This window comes from Polyodon spathula, chromosome 28, assembly GCF_017654505.1.
Source record: "Polyodon spathula isolate WHYD16114869_AA chromosome 28, ASM1765450v1, whole genome shotgun sequence".
Classification (NCBI taxonomy): domain Eukaryota; kingdom Metazoa; phylum Chordata; class Actinopteri; order Acipenseriformes; family Polyodontidae; genus Polyodon; species Polyodon spathula.
In genome coordinates, this window is record NC_054561.1 from 8146627 (window position 1) to 8167082 (window position 20456).

The 20456-nt window shown below is 49.6% G+C and overlaps 2 protein-coding genes across 3 annotated transcripts; both read left to right on the plus strand.

Moving 5' to 3' along the window:
* Window positions 1-1677: 1677 nt before the first annotated feature.
* Window positions 1678-14841, plus strand: acbd4 (acyl-CoA binding domain containing 4). 2 transcript variants are annotated; one of them, XM_041231328.1, is made up of 9 exons: window positions 1678-1892; window positions 3151-3245; window positions 4268-4389; window positions 5206-5289; window positions 5630-5750; window positions 7411-7508; window positions 8023-8203; window positions 8506-8696; window positions 14624-14841. In XM_041231328.1, the coding sequence occupies exons 2-9, from the start codon at window positions 3170-3172 to the stop codon at window positions 14750-14752; spliced, it is 1002 nt and encodes a 333-aa protein (XP_041087262.1). In that variant the 5' UTR covers window positions 1678-1892; window positions 3151-3169; the 3' UTR covers window positions 14753-14841. The 2 variants fall into 2 exon arrangements, with proteins under 2 accessions (XP_041087262.1, XP_041087263.1); XM_041231329.1 differs by having other exon boundaries at window positions 4268-4386; window positions 5203-5289.
* Window positions 14842-18087: 3246 nt separating this feature from the next.
* On the plus strand, window positions 18088-20410 carry LOC121301968 (protein HEXIM1-like). Its single transcript, XM_041231716.1, has one exon. The coding sequence runs from the start codon at window positions 18571-18573 to the stop codon at window positions 19654-19656; it is 1086 nt and encodes a 361-aa protein (XP_041087650.1). The 5' UTR covers window positions 18088-18570; the 3' UTR covers window positions 19657-20410.
* The last annotated feature ends 46 nt before the right edge of the window (window positions 20411-20456 follow it).

The following is a 20456-nucleotide window of genomic DNA, read 5'->3' on the forward strand; positions in this document are numbered from 1 at the left end:
CATTCCTGCAGAATTGTCATGTGGAAATGTTATTAGAGAAGTCAGGCCGATATACATTATAAACCAGCCAATCAAAATGCCAGCTTTTAGAACATTCCAGAACATCTTATTTTGCTTAGTTGACTGGATTCTAAAGCTATTGATCACGGTGATCACGTGACAGGATCTCCAGCTGACCAACCCCACAGTCCCTGACACAAATATGCACTGCAAGGAAATGGCAGCCCAGCCAGGAGACTCTGCATTGAATCAGTCAATCAATCAATCAACCGACCAACCAACCACCAATCAATCAATCAACCAACCAACCAACCAACCACCAGTCAATCAACCACCAGTTAATCAATCAATTAATCAACCAACCACCAATCAATCAATCCATCAACCAATCAATCAATCAATCCATCAATCAATCAATCAACCAATCACAATCAATCAATCCATCCATCAGTCAATCCATCAATCATCAACTAAACAACCACCAATCAACCAATTAATCAATATTTATTTATTTATTATATAGCGTTTATATTTTTATTTCTCAAATTCTCGCCTCAAACTCGCTTTACAGATAAAAACAATAAAAACATTAATATTATACAAAACCATTTTGAAAAATAATAAAAGATGATACATTGCATAAATGAAAAGGCGAAAAATGTGTTTTTAATTTTACTTTCAAAGACGCCAGAGCCTGACACACAAGAAGCAGGGGGCTTCATTGATAAAGTTAACCCGAACTAATACTTAAACTGCAGCACAGACACCCGGAGCAGAGGACTCACTCAGCTGCAAAATAAGTGGAGAGACTTAGGACAGACCAGACAAGAGATCGACCAGCTGATGTGGGAAGAATTCCCTCCTCCTTGTGATCTGGAGAAAAATGAAACTCTTTTGAGGGTTAGCTGGTTGGGAAAGACGTGGTATGGATTAAGTCACTCTGCCACCTAGTGGTCATATCTCTACATTAGCACCTGAATCGCAGAAGCAGCGTCTGATCGGAGAAACATTCCTGCTCGGTTAATGAACCCGGGATCCAGGATTAGCCACGTACTGATCGGCGGTGTACTGAGCATTTCCAGCCAGTATACAATTATGTAAAGCTACTGGACTGTACTGCGTTAGTTTAAACACCCGAGACAGACCGCAATATTGTACAGCAACATTCTCCCGCTTTAGTTTTTTTTTTAAAAATGCATTAAGCGCTTCCCTATTGAAACTGAATCCCAGTAAAACATTTTAAAAAATATTTAAAAAAAATAAATAAATAAGGGTTTAGCGCCGTCAGTGTCACTGCCGCCCGCTGGAGGGCGCCCCGGAGCGGTGGGAGTCGAGCATGTCTTTTCATTCAAATTGCTTTACTGGCTTGACGACAACATTCGTGCTATTGCCAAAGTACAAGACAATCACTGCGAAGATCAATACACGTTAATAGATGAAAAGGAATAAAGAAATGAAGAGGTACGAATGTAAAACTGAACGCGGATTGGTTAGATCAACACACAACGCCGTCACTGTCTCAGAGCCGGGGCTAAACGAAGCGACTCTTTCATTGGATATAAACTGGGGGGGGGGCGTCGCAATTCCTGCATGTGATTGGTAGATCGGATTCTATGGGCGGGGTGTGTGGAAAGTGAAAACTGTGATTGGCTGAGAATGAGCCTCAGAGGTAAACAACCTCGCCTAGAGGGTAAAGGGCAAAGTCTGCTGATGTGTTGGGTAGCGCACACTTACAATATTTACTGATATTAATATTATTATTATTAGTAGTAGTAGTAGTGTTGTTATTATCTCCGTGTATGAACCCAGTTCCCGAGGAGGTCTTGCAGAACCCGCTATAATGGCAGTCTGGGGTCTGCGCACGGAAGGGTGAGCAGGTGTGATCACCGCAGGTAAAGCAGAAGCGCCACGCTTCAAGGCGGACAGCATTGTGAATGTGGGGTTATTACAACAGCCGCCGCACATTCCTTCAGTCTAACCACTGTCCGCTTGATTGCATTTCTAATTAACGCAATTCGATGTATTTTATATTTACCGACAGTGGCTCTACACTCAAAAGGTGTCGGAATCAAAGCACATTTAAGGAAATGTATTGACACAAGTCCGGCGGTTTGGCTTGGTGTGTATCTCATTAACTGGGCATTTGGGAGTTACGATACACAAAAGTTTAAGGAGAAACTTTTTTTTTTCCCCCGTAAAAATTAACCAACAGGTCTGCCCTAAAAGCTTGTTAACCCAGTCTTGCACACAGGACCTGGCATTGTGTTGTGGGTTTGTGCGTAATGCTCCTTCTGCACTACGCGAACAACAGCCGCATGTCACACAACGTTTGCGAGAAATATAAATATATTGAATCTGCGTGACGAGGACATCACACACCGCTTCAAATTAAACCGTGCAGCAATATCAGATTTGTGCGAGATACTTAAAAACGAGTCGGAAACCCTGACACCAGAAGCCACGGATTACCTGCGCACATGAATATACAGTATTAATGAAACTGGGATTTTATGCAGGAGGGTTTTGTTCTGCATCAGTTGACCGATGGGTTAGATCGTAAGGGAGACAATTATATTATTCTTCCCACTGACCAACAACAGCAGCGTCAAAACATTCATGCGTTTTATAATATAAGCGGATTTCCATCAGTGCTGGGGGAATGCGGCACTGCAGACACCTTGTGAAGTTCATTTATCAGGTTATAGAACACATCGGGTCTTCATTCACACGTGGTGTCTCAGTAGACTCGATATCAAGATTTAGAGGAGGGGGAGGGGGTCTGCAGTCCCAGTGTAAGTGATTGAGAGGAGGGGAGGCAGTCTCCAGTCCCAGTGTAAGTGATTGAGAGGAGGGGGAGGGGGTCTGCAGTCCCAGTGTAAGTGATTGAAAGGAGGGGGAGGGGGTCTCCAGTCCCAGTGTAACTGATTGAGAGGAGGGGGGTGGTCTCCAGCCCCAGTGTAAGTGATTGAGAGGAGGGGAGGGGGTCTCCAGTCCCAGTGTAAGTGATTGAGAGGAGGGGGAGGGGGTCTCCAGTCCCAGTGTAAGTGATTGAGAGGAGAGGAGGGGGTCTCCAGTCCCAGTGTAAATGATTGAGAGGAGGGGAGGGGGTCTCTAATCCAGTGCTCTCCCCCCTGCGCCCTGTGTTTTCAGCTGATTGACAGGAGCAGCGATGGCTGTTGCAGACCAGGACTGCGAGAGGCGTTTCCAGGCTGCCGTCAGTGTGGTGCACAGCCTGCCCAAGAACGGTGAGTCAGAGGGGCAGAGGCTGGGAGCACGCTTTTCTATAGCAAACCTGTGGTTACATCACTTGAACAATTCTTTCTTCTTGGAACAGCTCTCTCTCTTGGTCCTTGAGTTTCTGAGAGAAACATTCTCACAATGCATACATTTGACACACGCACCCTGCTAACAAAATATATTAATACAAGAGATTACACAAGACACAGACAACCTCCATACATCATAGCCAAATAAGAAATGTGTTCTTGTCAGTAACTGTCCACGAGCTTGTCTTTACATTGAGTGAGAGAAAATACCCAGACCAAGCAGAGCTACACAGAGAACAGCACAAACAGCTCCTCCTTGCAACAGCGTGCTGATGAGTTTCCTCTGAGTTTGTGACCAGCTGTATTGAACTGCGTCGGCACTGACATGTTACAGCCTGTCAGACTGGAGCATTTCTCCAATAAGGACCCAGGACGCTCATCCAGGACTCGATCCCCATTGTATTTCAGATCTGCTATAGCCCGGTACAGGCTGGTTCTTACTTGTCTAGCGACCAGCACCTGGGCTGGAGAAAAATTCAATTCTGGTGACAAAGTCCCCCTTGGATCGGCAGAGAGACGAGTCACAATTATCAACATTACTGTGTGTGTACCCTTATACAAGCTTCTTGTGGTAAAAGCACAGCAAAGTGTAATAAAGCACAGTGAAAGACCAGCGAGGTGTGGTAAAGCATATCACTAAACATGGCAAAGCAGGGTAAACTACAGTAAATTCACAGTAAAACCATGGGAAAAAGCATAGGGGAAAACTGCAAACATACTGTGCAAAGATACCATAGCAAACTTGTTTAAGGGCACAGTTAATAATACATTCTCCACAGTGCTGCTGGTATAAGGGCACAGTTAATAATACATTCTCCACAGTGCTGCTGGTATAAGGGCAGCATTATTAGTCTCCACAGTGATTGGTGTTGATTGATGGGATGTTGTTTTAAAGGTCTTCATTGTGAGGGCACTCTTTCTAAGTGTGTGTTTCTCTGCAGGACTCTACCAGCCGTCCCACAAGGTCATGCTGCGATTCTACAGCTTCTATAAGCAGGCCACCTGCGGCCCCTGCACAGCCCCCCGGCCGGGGTTCTGGGACCCCATCGGCCGCTACAAGAGGAGGGGGGGGGGGGGGGGGGGGGGCTTGTGATCATCCAAAACTGTGAAACAGTCCATAGTGATCAGTGTCAGTTTTCAGTCAACACTAAAAGAAGTTCAACGACAAACTCTTCCACTAGACGTCTTTGCCCTAATAAACGTTTAGTTCTGGATTTTTGCAGTTTTGTCTCCATGCTTTTCCCATTGTTCTGCCATGTTGTTTCCCCTCGTTCACCCTGCTTTGTCATGCTTATTAATGTGCTTTACCACACCTCGCTGTTCCTTACCTCTGCTAAGTATTTTTCGGGATGTCTGAATGCATTATTTGAAATCTGTGCTTGTGGTATAAACAGGGCACCGAGTGATCGTTCGCTGTGTGCAATCTCTATTCCCCTTGGAAGGATGTTCTAATACTCTCCTATGCCTGTTGTGCTGTAATGTTGATCTAAGTGCAATATGCTGGAATGTGAGTGCTGTTCTTGTTCGGTGTTCTGGAATGTGAGTGCTGTTCTTGTTCGGTGTTCTGGAATGTGAGTGATCTTCTTGTTCAGTGTTCTGGAATGTGAGTGCTCTTCTTGTTCAGTGTTCTGGAATGTGAGTGCTCTTCTTGTTCAGTGTTCTGGAATGTGAGTGCTCTTCTTGTTCAGTGTTCTGGAATGTGAGTGCTCTTCTTGTTCAGTGTTCTGGAATGTGAGTGCTCTTCTTGTTCAGTGTTCTGGAATGTGAGTGCTCTTCTTGTTCAGTGTTCTGGAATGTGAGTGCTGCTCTTGTAATATTCAGTGTCGGGAGAGTACCCCAGGAGCTCAGTTTGATTGGCGGGTGTGGTTTTTTGCGCAGGGACGCCTGGAAGCGGCTGGGAGACACGAGCAGGGAGGGGGCGATGAGGGAGTACGTGGAGGAGATGAAGAGAGTGGCACAGGAGGTATCCCCCCCCCACCCCCCCCACCCCCAGTCTGTGCTTGTGTGAGTCTGTGTGTCTGCCTGCCTGCCTTTCTGCCCGTCTGTCTGTGCGTCTGCCTGCCTGCCTGCCTCCCTGTCTGTTTCTATGTCTGCCTGTTGGGAGTAGGATGTAGAATGCAGGGTGCAGAGAGCAGGGTGGAGGGTGCAGGGAGCAGATTGCAGGGTGCAGGGAGCATTGTGTAGGATGCAGCGAGCAGGGTGCACAGAGCAAGGTGCAGGGATTGGGTACAGGTTACAGGGAGCAGGGTGTAGGGTGGACAGAGCAGTCTGCAGGGTGCTGATCAGACTCTTTTGCCCTGCAGGTCATCGACACTGTGCCCATGAATGAGAAGACAGCCTCCATGTTCCATCACTTCCAGCCTCTCTACCGCGTGATCCACGACATGCCCAGGCCTCCAGACACTCTCCTCCAGCAGATCGGGGGTGAGGAGGGAGCGAGGGAGGGAGGAGTTATTTAAACAGTGTGAATGTCAAACTGTGTGTGCATTTGTACAACTGCAGCCTGTAACAACACGCAAACACTGCAGGGCTTTCCTGTGGAAGAGTGCACTTAAAGTGAGACATCATCGTCTCTCCCGAGGATCTCTCCCTGCAACGCACTGTATCATTTCAACAACAGTTAGAATAGCATACAGTAGAAGCCTTCAAACTGATCCAGACAAGTGAAGCACTGTGTGTGTGTGTGTGTGTGTGTGTTTGTTTGTTTTATTCGTATGCACATTATTTGATTACATTTATTAGCATTTCTTTTATAATCAGTTCATTGCTTTCACAATTTTTTAAAACGTAAAAAAAGGAAAAACGATAAACTGAATCCAGTACTGAAAGCACGTTTCAACACTTATCTCAAAAAAGCAGGCTGTGCGCCACTGTGCTGCTGGTCTGACAGTTTTACGTTTACATTTGTGTGGATATTTTCCCCCCAAAACAACAACGAAACGAAATCAGCGATAATGCAGTGTCACGTCTTTCTGAATAGCTTGTCTGTACAAGTTTAAATTCCAAATGAAATTAACTCGGGTTCTACCTGAAATTTGTTAGCAATAAATTCACATTTACATTTTAACTGTCTTATCTTTTCATACAACATAAAACGTTTAACTGAAGTTAAAATAAAAAAAGTATTGTTCAAAATTGAAGATTATACAACAATTAGTAAGCACGAAACCCCGGACCGACAAGCAGATAAGAAAGTGAATTTGAAGCATACGTGTATATAGTGAACGCAGTGACGGTTGTTTGCTCTGCAGTGTATATAGTGAACGCAGTGACGGTTGTTTGCTCTGCAGTGTATATAGTGAACGCAGTGACGGTTGTTTGCTCTGCAGTGTATATAGTGAACGCAGTGACGGTGTTTTGCTCAGCGATGTATATAGTGAACGCAGTATATAGTGAACGCAGTGACGGTGTTTTGCTCTGCGGTGTATATAGTGAACGCAGTGACGGTGTTTTGCTCTGCGGTGTATATAGTGAACGCAGTGACGGTGTTTTGCTCTGCGGTGTATATAGTGAACGCAGTGACGGTGTTTTGCTCTGCGGTGTATATAGTGAACGCAGTGACGGTGTTTTGCTCAGCGGTGTATATAGTGAACGCAGTGACGGTTGTTTGCTCTGCGGTGTATATAGTGAACGCAGTGAGGGTGTTTTGCTCTGCGGTGTATATAGTGAACGCAGTGACGGTGTTTTGCTCTGCGGTGTATATAGTGAACGCAGTGACGGTGTTTTGCTCTGCGGTGTATATAGTGAACGCAGTGACGGTGTTTTGCTCGCAGTGCGCGTGTATATAGTGAACGCAGTGACGGTTGTTTGCTCTGCGGTGTATATAGTGAACGCAGTGAGGGTGTTTTGCTCTGCAGTGTATATAGTGAACGCAGTGACGGTGTTTTGCTCTGCGGTGTATATAGTGAACGCAGTGACGGTGTTTTGCTCTGCAGTGTATATAGTGAACGCAGTGACGGTGTTTTGCTCAGCGGTGTATATAGTGAACGCAGTGACGGTGTTTTGCTCTGCGGTGTATATAGTGAACGCAGTGACGGTGTTTTGCTCAGCGGTGTTGTGCTCATCTCTCTCTGTGCTGTTGCAGACGGAGGGGCGGAGTTTAACCAGGAGAGTAACCATGTGACCAGCGACTCGGAAAGCGAGGTGTTCTGTGACTCCATGGAGCAGCTCGACCCCGACAAGGTGCGCAGGGGTCAGGGGTCATGTGAGGTCAGCTGTGTGTGGGGTGCATGTCAGTGGTAGTGTCTTGCAGTGCAAAGGTGATGCGGTGCTCAAGGAATGACCAACAGCAACGTTCACGGTGCAATATGGTGGGTTATTACAATCCATGCTGTCGTCCTCTTGAAGAAGCAGTTTGTACTAGAAGTTCCACTTGCTCTTTCACTGCATCAAGAGAACTGCTGGCTGAATCAGACCGTTGAGGGGAGAAGTGTGTCATGTGAGTCTATTGTACAAAGTCCCAGTGCAACTACAGCACTGGTAATCATATCTTATGATGAAACTTGATGAGGGCATTCATTATTTTGCACAGTGCAAGTTCTAAAATATCATAAGTCTGTGTTATTTTTACATGTACATTCTGTGGGTGTAGTTTCACAATAGTGTGTCTGTTGTGAGGGCCACTTCCACTCCCCCACCGCTCCAGTCGAAATGCCATGAGGGCCGGCTCCTGTCTCTCATGCACTGCTATCTCCAGCAGGGGGAGCCCTGGAATAATTCTTCAGCATCAGAGCTCCAGAGCCCTCTCAACCCTGTCGCCGTGGCAACACAGGCAGGGGCGGGCCAAGGCGGAGAGAGGACGGGCCAAGGAGAGGGAGAGCTGGGGAGGAAGAAGGGCGCTTTGCGGGATGGACGGCAGAGTCACTGGAGTGAGAGACGTGAGAGATTCTCCAGCTTGTTCAGTATATTTCAGTAGGATTTCGGTGCTGAAAATGTTGAGTTTGAGGCAGTTTGAGGGAGTCGGGTTGTGTGTTCTCATTTTAGAACTTGTCACGTAGTCAAAAAGGCTTCCAGTCAAAATATTTGCCACTGAATTGATTACATTTATTAGTATTTCTTTTATAATTATATTTATTTAGAATAGTATAATTCCACAGGATAACAAGTGTTAGACAGTGTATTAATAAACATTGAAATATTGATTTTAATGCCGGACTCTTCCACCCCCCACTCTCTACAGAGCGACTGAGCTCAGGGAGCTTGGCCAGGGATGAGAGGGGCATTGCAGGAGCAGGGGGAGGAGGACCTGAGAGAGGACACTGCGGCGCTCTTGAGCAGCAGATCACCCTGGCGCTGCGGAGGCTGCAGGAGGACATGCACTGCGCCAAGGACAGGCTGCATGCACTGGAGCAGAGAGCTGACATGCAGCAGGTATCAGAGAGGGGGGGCTGTGGACTAGGACAGCTGCAGGCTCACTCTCACACACACACACACAGACAGACGCACACACACAGGCTCACTCTCACACACACACACAGACAGACGCGCACACACAGGCTCACTCTCACATAAACACACAGACAGACGCACACACACAGGCTCACTCTCACACACACACACACAGGAGACGCGCACACACAGGCTCACTCTCACACACACAACAGACACAGAGTGCCAGACTCTCAACACACACAGACAGTGTGTGGGTGTCTGGCTCACTCTCACACCGTAACAACACACAACAGGCTCACACACACCACGTTCACTCCCACACAGACGGTCACACACACACACACACACACGCACACACACACACACTCTCACACACACACACACACAGACACACACACACACACACACACACACACACGCACACACACACACACACTCACACACACACACACAGACAGACGCACACACACAGGCTCACTCACACACACACACACACACAGACACACACACAGACCCCGAGTGTCACGAGTGAGGTGTGTGTCTGTCCACAGGTGCAGCGTGTCAAATTGGTCACCACGAGTGTGTGTCCGAGTGTTGTGTGTGGTGTGCTGTTTCTGTCTGGCGTGACCACAGTGGACAGTTGTGTGTCACACACAGGGTGTGTGTCACACACACAACACAGACACACAGGTCACTGTCTCACACACACACACACACACACAGACGCACACACACAGGCAGACACACACACACACACAGGCTCACTCTCACACACACACACACACAGACGCGCACACACAGGCTCACTCACACACACACACACACACACACTCTCACACACACACAGACAGACACACACACAGGCTCACTCACACACACACACACACACAGACAGACGCACACACACAGGCACACACTCACACACACACACACACACACACAGCGTGTGTCAGGGATGCGCACACCCAGGCTCACTCTGTCACACAGGCACCAGAGGGACAGTCACCACACACACACTCTGACAGACTGTGTGTCACACAGGCTCACTCTCACACAAAACAAACAGGTCCGACTGCGCACACAGTGTGTCACAAAAGTCACACAGACAGACGCGTGTGTGTACACACTCACAGACACGCACACACACAGACAGCACACACACAGGCTCACACTCACTCACACACACACACACAGGCTCACAGACAGACGCACACACACAGGCTCACACTCACACAAACAGACAGACGCACACACACAGGCTCACTCTCACACACACACACAGACAGACGCACACACACAGGCTCACTCTCACACAAACACACAGACAGACGCACACACACAGGCTCACTCACACACACACACACACACACACACACACACACACACACACACACTCACACTCACACACCACACACACAGACAGACACGCACACACAGGCTCACGCTCACACACACACACACACACAGACAGAATGCCACACACACAGGCTCACTCACACACACACACACACACACACACACACACACTCACACACACACACACACACACACAGACAGACGCGCGCACACACAGGCTCACTCTCACACACACACACAGACACACACACACACACACACACACACACACACACACACACAGACGCACACACACAGGCTCACTCACACACACACACACAGACAGACGCGCACACACACAGGCTCACACACACACACACACACACACACACACACACACACACAGACGCACACACACACACTCACTCTCACACACACACACAGACAGACGCACACACACAGGCTCACTCACACACACACACACACACACACACAGACACACACCACACACACACGACAGCAAACACGCACACACAGGTCACTCACACACAACACACACAACACACACAGGACTCACACACACACACACAGGCACACGACAGACGCGGACACACAGGCTCACTCTCACACAAAACAGTGTGACAGCGGTGGTCTGTCACACACAGGCTCAGTGTGCTCACACACACACACAGACAGCTGCGCACACACAGGTGTCACTCTCACACACCAGTGAGAGTGTGGTGTGGGCACACACAGGATGTCTCACACAGTGTGTGAACAGGGGTGTGCACACACAGTGCACACACAGGCTCACTGTGTGTGTGTCACACACACACAGTGTTGCACAGACACACACACCAGTGTGCTGTCTGCACACAGGACAGTCACGCACCACACTCACAGGTGTCGTTGTGTGTCGACACACACACACAGACAGACGCACACACACAGGCTCTCACACACACACACACAGTGTGAGTCACACACACCACAGTGTGTTGTCCCACACACACACAGTCAGACGCGCAGACAGAGTGTGTGTGTGACACCACACAGGCTCACTCTCACACAAAACACACAGACAGATGCGCACACACGACAGAGTGCACACACACACACACACACACACACACACAGGCTCACACACACACACACACAGACAGACACACACACACAGGCTCACACACACACACACACACAGACAGACGCACACACACAGGCTCACTCTCACACAAACACACAGACAGACACACACACACAGGCTCACTCTCACACACACACACAGACACGCACACACAGACACACACACACACACACAGACACACACACACACACACACTCACACAAACACACAAACACAAAGACACTCACACACACACACACACACACACAGGCTCACTCACTCACAGACAGACGCGCACACACACACTCACCTCACACACACACAGACAGACGCACACACAGGCTGTCACAGGCTCAAGTCTCACACCCACAGAGTGTGACACGACTGCCCTCACACCACACAGGCTCACCTGAGACACGTGGTGTCACAGTGCACACAGGTCGCGTGTGTGGCTCTCGCACAGACACATCACACACACACACAGACACACACAGGCTCACACACACACACACACAGACGCGCACACACACACACACACACACAGACGCGCACACACAGGCTCACACAGACAGACACACACACACTCACACACACAAACACAGACAGACACACACAGGGCTCACTCACACACACACAGACAGACGCACACACACAGGCTCACTCTCACACACACACACACACAGACGCACACACACAGGCTCACTCTCACACACACAGACACACACACAGACACAAACACACACACACATACACAGACAGACACACACACACACACACACACAAACACACTGACAGACGTGCTCACTGTGTGGGTGTGACGAACACACACAGGATCACACACACACACACAGACAGAGTGTGCGTGTCACAGTGATCACTCACACACCACACACACACAGAGTGTGTACTCACACAACACACACACACAGAGAGTGTGTGGCCACACACGTGTGACACAGGCTCACACACACACACACACACACACACACAGACAGACACACGCGCACACACACAGGCTCACTCTCACACACACACAGACAGACGCACACACACACGCTCACTCACACACACAAACACACACACACACTCACACACACACACACACACACGCACACACACACTCACACACACACACACACACACACACAGGCTCACACACACACACACACAGGCACACACACAGGCTCACACACACACACACACACACACACAGACACACGCACACACAGGCTCACACACACAGGCTCACACTCACACACAGACACACACACACACACACACACACACACACACACACACACACACACACAGCAACTCACACTGACACCACGACAGGGAGAACTGTGTGTGTGTCACACACAGACAGATCCTCACACACAAACTAGTGCTCACTGTCTGTCTGCGTGTGGGTCACAGTGAGAGTGTGTGTGTGGAGTGTCTGTCACACACACAGACTCAACACACACCACACACTCACCACACACGGCTCACACGACAGACAGAGTGTTGTCACACACACACTCACAGTGTCGGACAGACGACACACACACAGGCTCACGTCACACACCAGACAGTGTGTTGTGTGTGTCTGCGCGGGTCACACTTCACGCACACACACACACACACACAGGCTCACTCTCACACACACACACAGACAGACGCGCACACACACAGGCTCACTCTCACACAAACACACAGACAGACACACACACAGGCTCACTCACACACACACACACAGACAGACGCGCACACACAGGCTCACTCTCACACAACACAGACAGACGCACACACAGGCTCACTCTCACACACACACACAGACAGACGCACACACACAGGCTCACTCTCACACACACACACACACAGACAGACAGCACACACAGGCTCACTCACACACACACACACACACACACACACACACACACACACACACAGTACGACGCACACAGGCGAAATGACAGTGCTGTGTCGGCTATGCGCTCACCACCTGTGACAAAACACAGTGACGCGCACACACAGTGTGTCTCACACAGACACACACAGTCACACAGACTTGTGACTGTGTTTGTGTCAACCAGACGTGTGTGTGTGAGTCTCACCCACACACACAGACAGACACACACACACACAGACAGACTCACACACACAGGCTCACTCTCACACACACAGACGCACAAACAGACACTCACACAACACACACAGACAGACACGCACACACAGGCTCACTCTCACACAAACACACAGACAGACGCACACACACAGGCTCACTCACACACACACACAGACAGACGCGCACACACAGGCTCACTCACACACACAGACAGTGTCGTGTGTGTCTGCTGAGTCACGTCACACACACACACGGTCTGTGTGGTAAGACAGAGTGTGCCAGAGTTGACGTGTGTGGCTCACTGTGTGTCACACAGAACAGCTGCAATGAGTGTGTGTCGGCCGAGTCTGACCCACACACAACGTGTCAGCACGAGTGTTGTCACGGAGTGAGACAGTGTGTGCGGTGTGGCTGCCTGTGTGTCCGAGTGAGTGTGTGTGTGTGTCACACACAGCACGTGATGTGTCTGTAGTGTGTGTGTGTGTGTCTGGTCAGTGTGTACACACACAGACAGAACTCACACTCACACACACACACACACACACACAGACACACACTCACAGTGTGTGTGTGTGTCGGTGGACACACAGTGGTGTGTGTGTGTGTGTACGAGGGAGTGACACCCCAGTGTGTGTGTGTTGTCTGTGGTTGTGTACCGAGTGAGTGTCACTCGTTCTGTGTGAAGTGAGTGTGTGAGAGTGTGTGGTGTGTGTGTATACACAGACGCACACACACACACACACACACACACACACACACACACACACACACTCACACACACACACACACACACACACACACACACACACACACACACACACACACACACACAGAACACACACACAGGCTCACTCACACACACACAGACAGACGCACACACACAGGCTCACACACACACACACACACAGACAGACGCACACACACACTCTCACACAAACACACAGACGCACACACACAGGCTCACTCTCACACACACACACAGACAGACGCACACACACAGGCTCACACTCACACAAACAGACAGACGCACACACACAGGCTCACTCTCACACAAACACACACACAGACGCACACACACACCCACACACACACACACACACTCACTCTCACACACTGACACACTCACACACAGGCTCACTCTCACACACACACACAGACGCTCAGAGTGCAAGATTGCCAAACCCAAGGGCAGTCCCAGGTGTCCCGAGTGTGCGGTGTTGCTATGGTGAGGGAACACAACAAAGAGACTTAGTGCAGAAAGGAAACAGTTCTGAGACTCTAAATGATCTCTCCTCTCCCCCTCTCTCCTCCCTCTCACTGTCCCCATCACCCTCTCTTCAGGGCCCCTCCTGGTGGCTGCCTGCTCTTTCTGGACGCTCCCTCCTCTTCCTTCTGATCTGGCCTTTCCTGACTCAGTGGATGACTCACCTCCTCCGACGTGGGTACAAGAAGGTGCAGCAAGCCGCATGAGAGGAGAACCTAGCCCAGCCCAGCCCAGCCAGCAGCCCAGCCCAGCCCAGCCCAGCCCAGCCCAGCCCAGCCCAGCCCAGCCCAGCCCAGCCCAGCCCAGCCCAGCTCAGCCCAGCCCAGCCCAGCTCAGCCCAGCCTAGCCCAGCCCAGCCCAGCCTAGCTCAGCCCAGCTCAGCCCAGCCCAGCCCAGCCCAGCCCAGCCCAGCCCAGCCCAGCTAGTAACCAGCTCAGGTGCGGGGTCGGCAGCCCAGCCCAGCCCAGCCCAGCCCAGCCCAGCCCAGCCCAGCCCCCAGCCCAGCCCAGCCTAGCCCAGCTCAGCCCAGGCTAGCTCACCTCAGCACAGCCTAGCCCAGCCCAGCCCATCCTAGTCTATCTCAGCGCAGCACAGCCCAGCCCAGCTCAGCGCAGCCCAGCCCAGCACAGATATAAAGTTTTCCACGTCAGCTCATCTTTCCACTTCCTGTGTTCACACAGGAAGTGAACTGGTAGTGTTGTAGCTGGAGGGGAATAAAACGAGTTCACTTGAATCAAAGTGAAAATAGAGAAAAGATCAAACTTTAATTTTTGTGAGAGTGTGTATTATTGAAAATCAGAGCCGATTCTACGAGAAGGAGTTCCCCTCTCACCCAGCGCTTGTTTAAATCTGAGGAGCAGCAGGTTGCAGAGAGAGAAGCAGGGTGCGGGTTCTTTCTCTCACACAGCAGCTGCACCCAGCGACCCCCCCAGGGCTTACTGGAATGACCAAAACCTGCATCCCCCCTCCACCCTGCCCTCCAGCCTGCCCTGCCCTCCGCCCTCCCTGCCGCCCCCTACTGCAGTTCGACTCTCACTAACCAGTTGGTACTGACTATCTTCAGCTGTTTCTGCCTGTTTACACTGAAATAGCCCATAAAGCTGTTTGATTTAGTTCTTGTATATTAGGGGCTGGAGTACAGATCCCCTCCCTCCCTTATCTCTCTTCCCCTCCCTCTCGTATCTCTCTTCCCCTCCCTTGTATCTCTCTTCCCCTCCCTCTCGTATCCACTTGTCCAGTGGTCATGAAGAACCTTCTTCAGCACAAGTTATAAAATGCATTCAGCCCTCTAAATATCAGAAATGTACCCTAAAATATCCCAGGGCTCCTGGCTTTGTGACACTTCCTTTGCAGTGGGAATGGGGGACCCCTATAGCCCAGGTTGAGTTTGAGGGGCTCAGGTGAGAATGTGATTACCTGCTGCAGGGGGGTGGTGGGGGGGTGACTTCCTCAGGAACATTTTGGACAAAGATTAACCTGACCTAAATGATTAAAATGACTTTTCTATCCAATAAAAGTCAAAGAACACAACAACATTGATTTGAAATGATATAGAAGCCATCACTGAATGGAGTGAATATGCACCCATGTGCTGATCAGGACCAGTGTTGCTTTATTTTTTACTTCACCCAAACAATCTGTGATTTTACATATAATTTGAATTTTGCATGTTCTGGATTACAGTTTTGATTTAAAACAGATTTTTAGGGAATGTAAACAAACTGGACGCTCAAGTAGGGTCCAGTCTGGTGCCCAGACAGATTAACTAGGGAGAAATGTAATGACAATTCACCTTTGCAATCTCTTACTGTGAATCTGCTGGAGGTAAACGCAACAGGACAAGTGTGTTATGGTTTTGCAATTGCTCTATGGCCTAATTTATACTGAGGTAACCCACATCACGTACACCCCCCCCCCCACCCCCCCCCCCCCCCCCCCCCCCCCCCCGTGAGTTACACAACAAAGAATGTGACGTTTCTGCACACGGGATATTAGAAGCTACACAGTTGCACGCTTGGTGGTGTGCAGTGCAATGAAAATGTAACAAAATGGTGTTTTTGCTCGGGCTTCGGAGTTGTGCTAGTGTTTTCCATTTTCTGATTGGATAGATTTGGACACACACACGATACACCCAAAGCGCAGCAGCACAATGAGGAATCTGAAATATAACTACTCGTTTGTTTTCGTGTCGACAACCACAGAGCTCGTACTTAAGTTCGCGAATACCAAATGCTGTCGACTGTTTCCGTCATCCTGATGCGGAATACACAACTGTGTAAAATGCACGCACGTACACACATTCTTACCGGCGTTATTATTAACAATAAAACCCCGAGGTGTCTTGTTAGAGAAGGCCGTTGTACCGTAATACGTGTTTACACGATAAGTCACGCCCGCCATCGCAGTCCCTCTATACAATAGAGGTGGAAAGTGGCACTTCAGAAGTGTATGTGTTTATTGCCTTGACAACATTGACAAGTGTAGGTGAATGCACAAGATGGAAAGGGGTTATATTTACCCAAAGGGGGGCGGGAGGGAGGGGGACTGGATTTCATATTAAACGCGTTGTATTTGTTAACTGATTGTGACTCAAATCGAAACATTTCAACAAAACCTCCGTCTGTACCAATCGAATCACAATGTTAGTAGTGAGGACATCATCAAATAAAACACAAGCTAAACCTGGGTTTGTTTGTTTTTTTTGACTGAAGTTTATATTTCAATCGCGTTTGTTTTTACACGGGATTCTGCTCAGAGCTCAATCTAATCTCAAACAGGAGAGGGGCGTGCGCCTTAATATCCATCCGCTTCGACAAAAAGACGGTTCATATTGGAACAAACTTCCCTTTTAAACACACAGAAATATATCAAGTATTCAAATAAGGATTATTTGTGATACACTTCAGCATTTTATAAAACGTTTACTCAACTGAGATACATTTTGCCTGAGGGACTATATTACAACTCGGGAGCAGACAGTATTTTCATGAAGGTGGAGCCTTTCATTAATGGTACATAATTCGATAATACATGATTTATATTGTATAAATATATTTTAATAATATATATAAATATATATTTAATAGGTAATATTACGTTAATTCTATTCTTTCGTCTGTGTATTTTGAAAAAAAAGAGGTTTTCTACAGCTGCTATCTGATTCCCCCCCTGATATATGGGAATGGTACTGTCCGATAGGTTGTTCCAGGCTTTCTGGCTCGATAGGGCAGAATGGACTATGATTGACAGGCCTTCTGTCCAATTGTTTTTTGATGTGGGCTTAGCAACAGTGCACGTGCCGACACGGCCAATCCCTGCATGCTCAAGCGGACCCGCGTTTGGTTACAGGACGAGGCATGTGATTGGCTAACAGGTCGTCATTACGCAGCGGGGTACTGGGAGAATGAGTTTTCTATACCGAGGTTTAAATGAAAGAGATAGGATTTGCTCACTACAACTCCCATAGCACCATTGGCCACGCTCGGTTGCCGCATGCGCACTGAGGACGGCGGGATCTCCTATATAAGGGCGAAGCGCCTGTGCTGAACAGTAGTGTGGGGTTGGCGGTGGTGTCGGGTAGCGGTGAGTTGGGTTGTGAAGGAGGGAAGGGAGGCAGGCAGGCAGGCGCGGCGTGTTGGGCAGCGTGTGAAGAGTTAACCGGAGCGGAGACGAGGGGCGGGGGGTGAACACACAGCCATACTTCCGAACTGTTAAAGGGGAATCATCCAAAAAAAAAAAAAAAAAAAACAACAACAAAAAAGACAAGACGATTTTTTTTTTTTTATGAACAAGATTATTATTATTTTTTTTTAACTGCAGTTAACTTAAATTACCAAATGTTGCTAATTAAGAAGCAACAAGAACATTGTTTGCAAAGCGTGAAGATTACTAGCAACTGACAAAAACTAACAAATACCACATTTTTGTTTTGTTTTTTGTTTTAACCATAGACTGGCATTAGAGAGTACGGCGTGCCTGTCGGGTTTTATCGCTGGCCTCGTCATTACAACAACAAAAAAGAGAAATGTCAGATCCTGCTTCTGCTCCGGACAACAGGCATCACCCGAAAACTCCGGGTCCCCCGACAGGTGGGAGCGGCGCAGCCTGGGAGCCTCCCGGAGCCAGTGAGGACCGCGGCGCTAGGGGGCGCTCTGCAGAAGACCAGCGGTTAGACCGCAGCAACTCCCAACCGCAGGAGCTGGGAGACCGAGAGGCGAGTCCCGGTAGAGCCCTGCCTAGGTACCCAGCGGCGGCACAGCCGTGCCAGGCGCCCGGCGGGGACGCGGGTGGGACGGATGTTTCCGTGGAGCACGGCCGCAGCGGTGACCGGCCTGGGGAAGGTAATCGGAGCCAAGTCCGGGGCGAGAGCGGCGTGGCTGTTCGGCGGCTGAACCACGGTTGCCCTGGCGGAGGGGGAGGCGGGGTTCAGAGCTTGCCCGGTAAAAAGAAACACCGGCGGCGGCCCTCCAAGAAGAAGCGTCGCTGGAAGCCGTATTTCAAGCTGTCCTGGGAGGAGAAGAAGGAGCTGGACGAGCGGGAGACGGCGCGGGCCTCCCGGGTGCGGGAGGAGATGTTCGCCAAGGGCCTGCCGGTCGCTCCCTACAACACCACGCAGTTCCTGATGGAGGAGCACGACCGGGAGGAGCCCGACCTCAAGACCGAGCTGGGGGCGCGGAGGCCGGCGGGGCTCAGCCGCTCCGAGGACACGGCCAGCGAGGAGGAGTTCATGGAGCCGGAGGAGGACGAGGACGGCAGCGGCGGCAGTGACGGCATGGGCAGAGCCGGGGACGGCGGCGGGGAGTTCCTGCAGAGGGACTTCTCCGAAACCTACGAGAAGTACCACGCCGAGAGCCTGCAGAACAAGAGCAAGCAGGAGCTGGTGCGGGAGTACCTGGAGCTGGAGAAGTGCCTCTCCCGCCTGGAGGACGAGAACAACCGGCTGAGGCTCCGGCTCGGCAAGAGCGGCGACAGCCCCGCGGCAGAGAGCCCCAGGGTGAGAGAGCTGGAGGGGGAGCTGGAGAGACTGAGGGCGCTCAACACAGCGCTGAGCACCGAGAACGAGGGCTGGAGACGCGGGGAGAGGGGACCCGCTGGCTCCACGGCGGAATGAACTCTTAAAAACAGCGAGACTCTCGAAGAGAAGCACGAATAGCATTTCTGAATGAGCCTGTGTGTGGAAGTACGGTAGTTACTTTTATAAATCCGACGTCATCAATATTGTTATAAATATTAATATTTTATTTTTTTTTAAATCGAAGACGTCTTCTTTTTGAGGGATTTATAAACACAACTACTTTTTAACGTGTTGGTCCTGTTAATTACAATATTTGTGTACACTTTTTGTCCCCCCCCCCCAAAAAAAAAAAAAGTTAAAGACTTTTTACACTTTCAATATGGAATGTATATATTTTAAAGCGAAAAAAGATGAACTGAAGCTTTTTATTAATCCAGAAACGAGTTGGATGAGTGTCTTGTGTTTACTTCAAATTGTACGTGAATCCAGGTCACGCTCCCCCTCCCCCGGTCCTCCCCGGTCCTCCCCGGTCCTCCCCCGGTCCCCGGTCCCCGGTCCCCGGTCCCTGATTGTGATCGGTGGTATTTTTACATTGAGTGGCGCTGAACCCGACATGCACGTTTGGTTTGTTGCTTAATGCATCGAAAATAATAACGACAAGACCATTCAAAACATGGTGAATACAGCAAGTTTACTGTTAAATACGTTTGAGTAACTTTGTAAATGTATAATATATATATGTGTGTGTGTACCACGGAGGGGGTTTGTGCGCTGTTTTTGTTTGTTTGTTTGTTTTTTGTAATAAAATGGTGACGGCGCTGGCAGAAGGGCGCGCAGTTTCCAGGTGTAATTGACGTCTCCGCTTATTGACAGCGCGTTTGATGCTGAACTCAGTG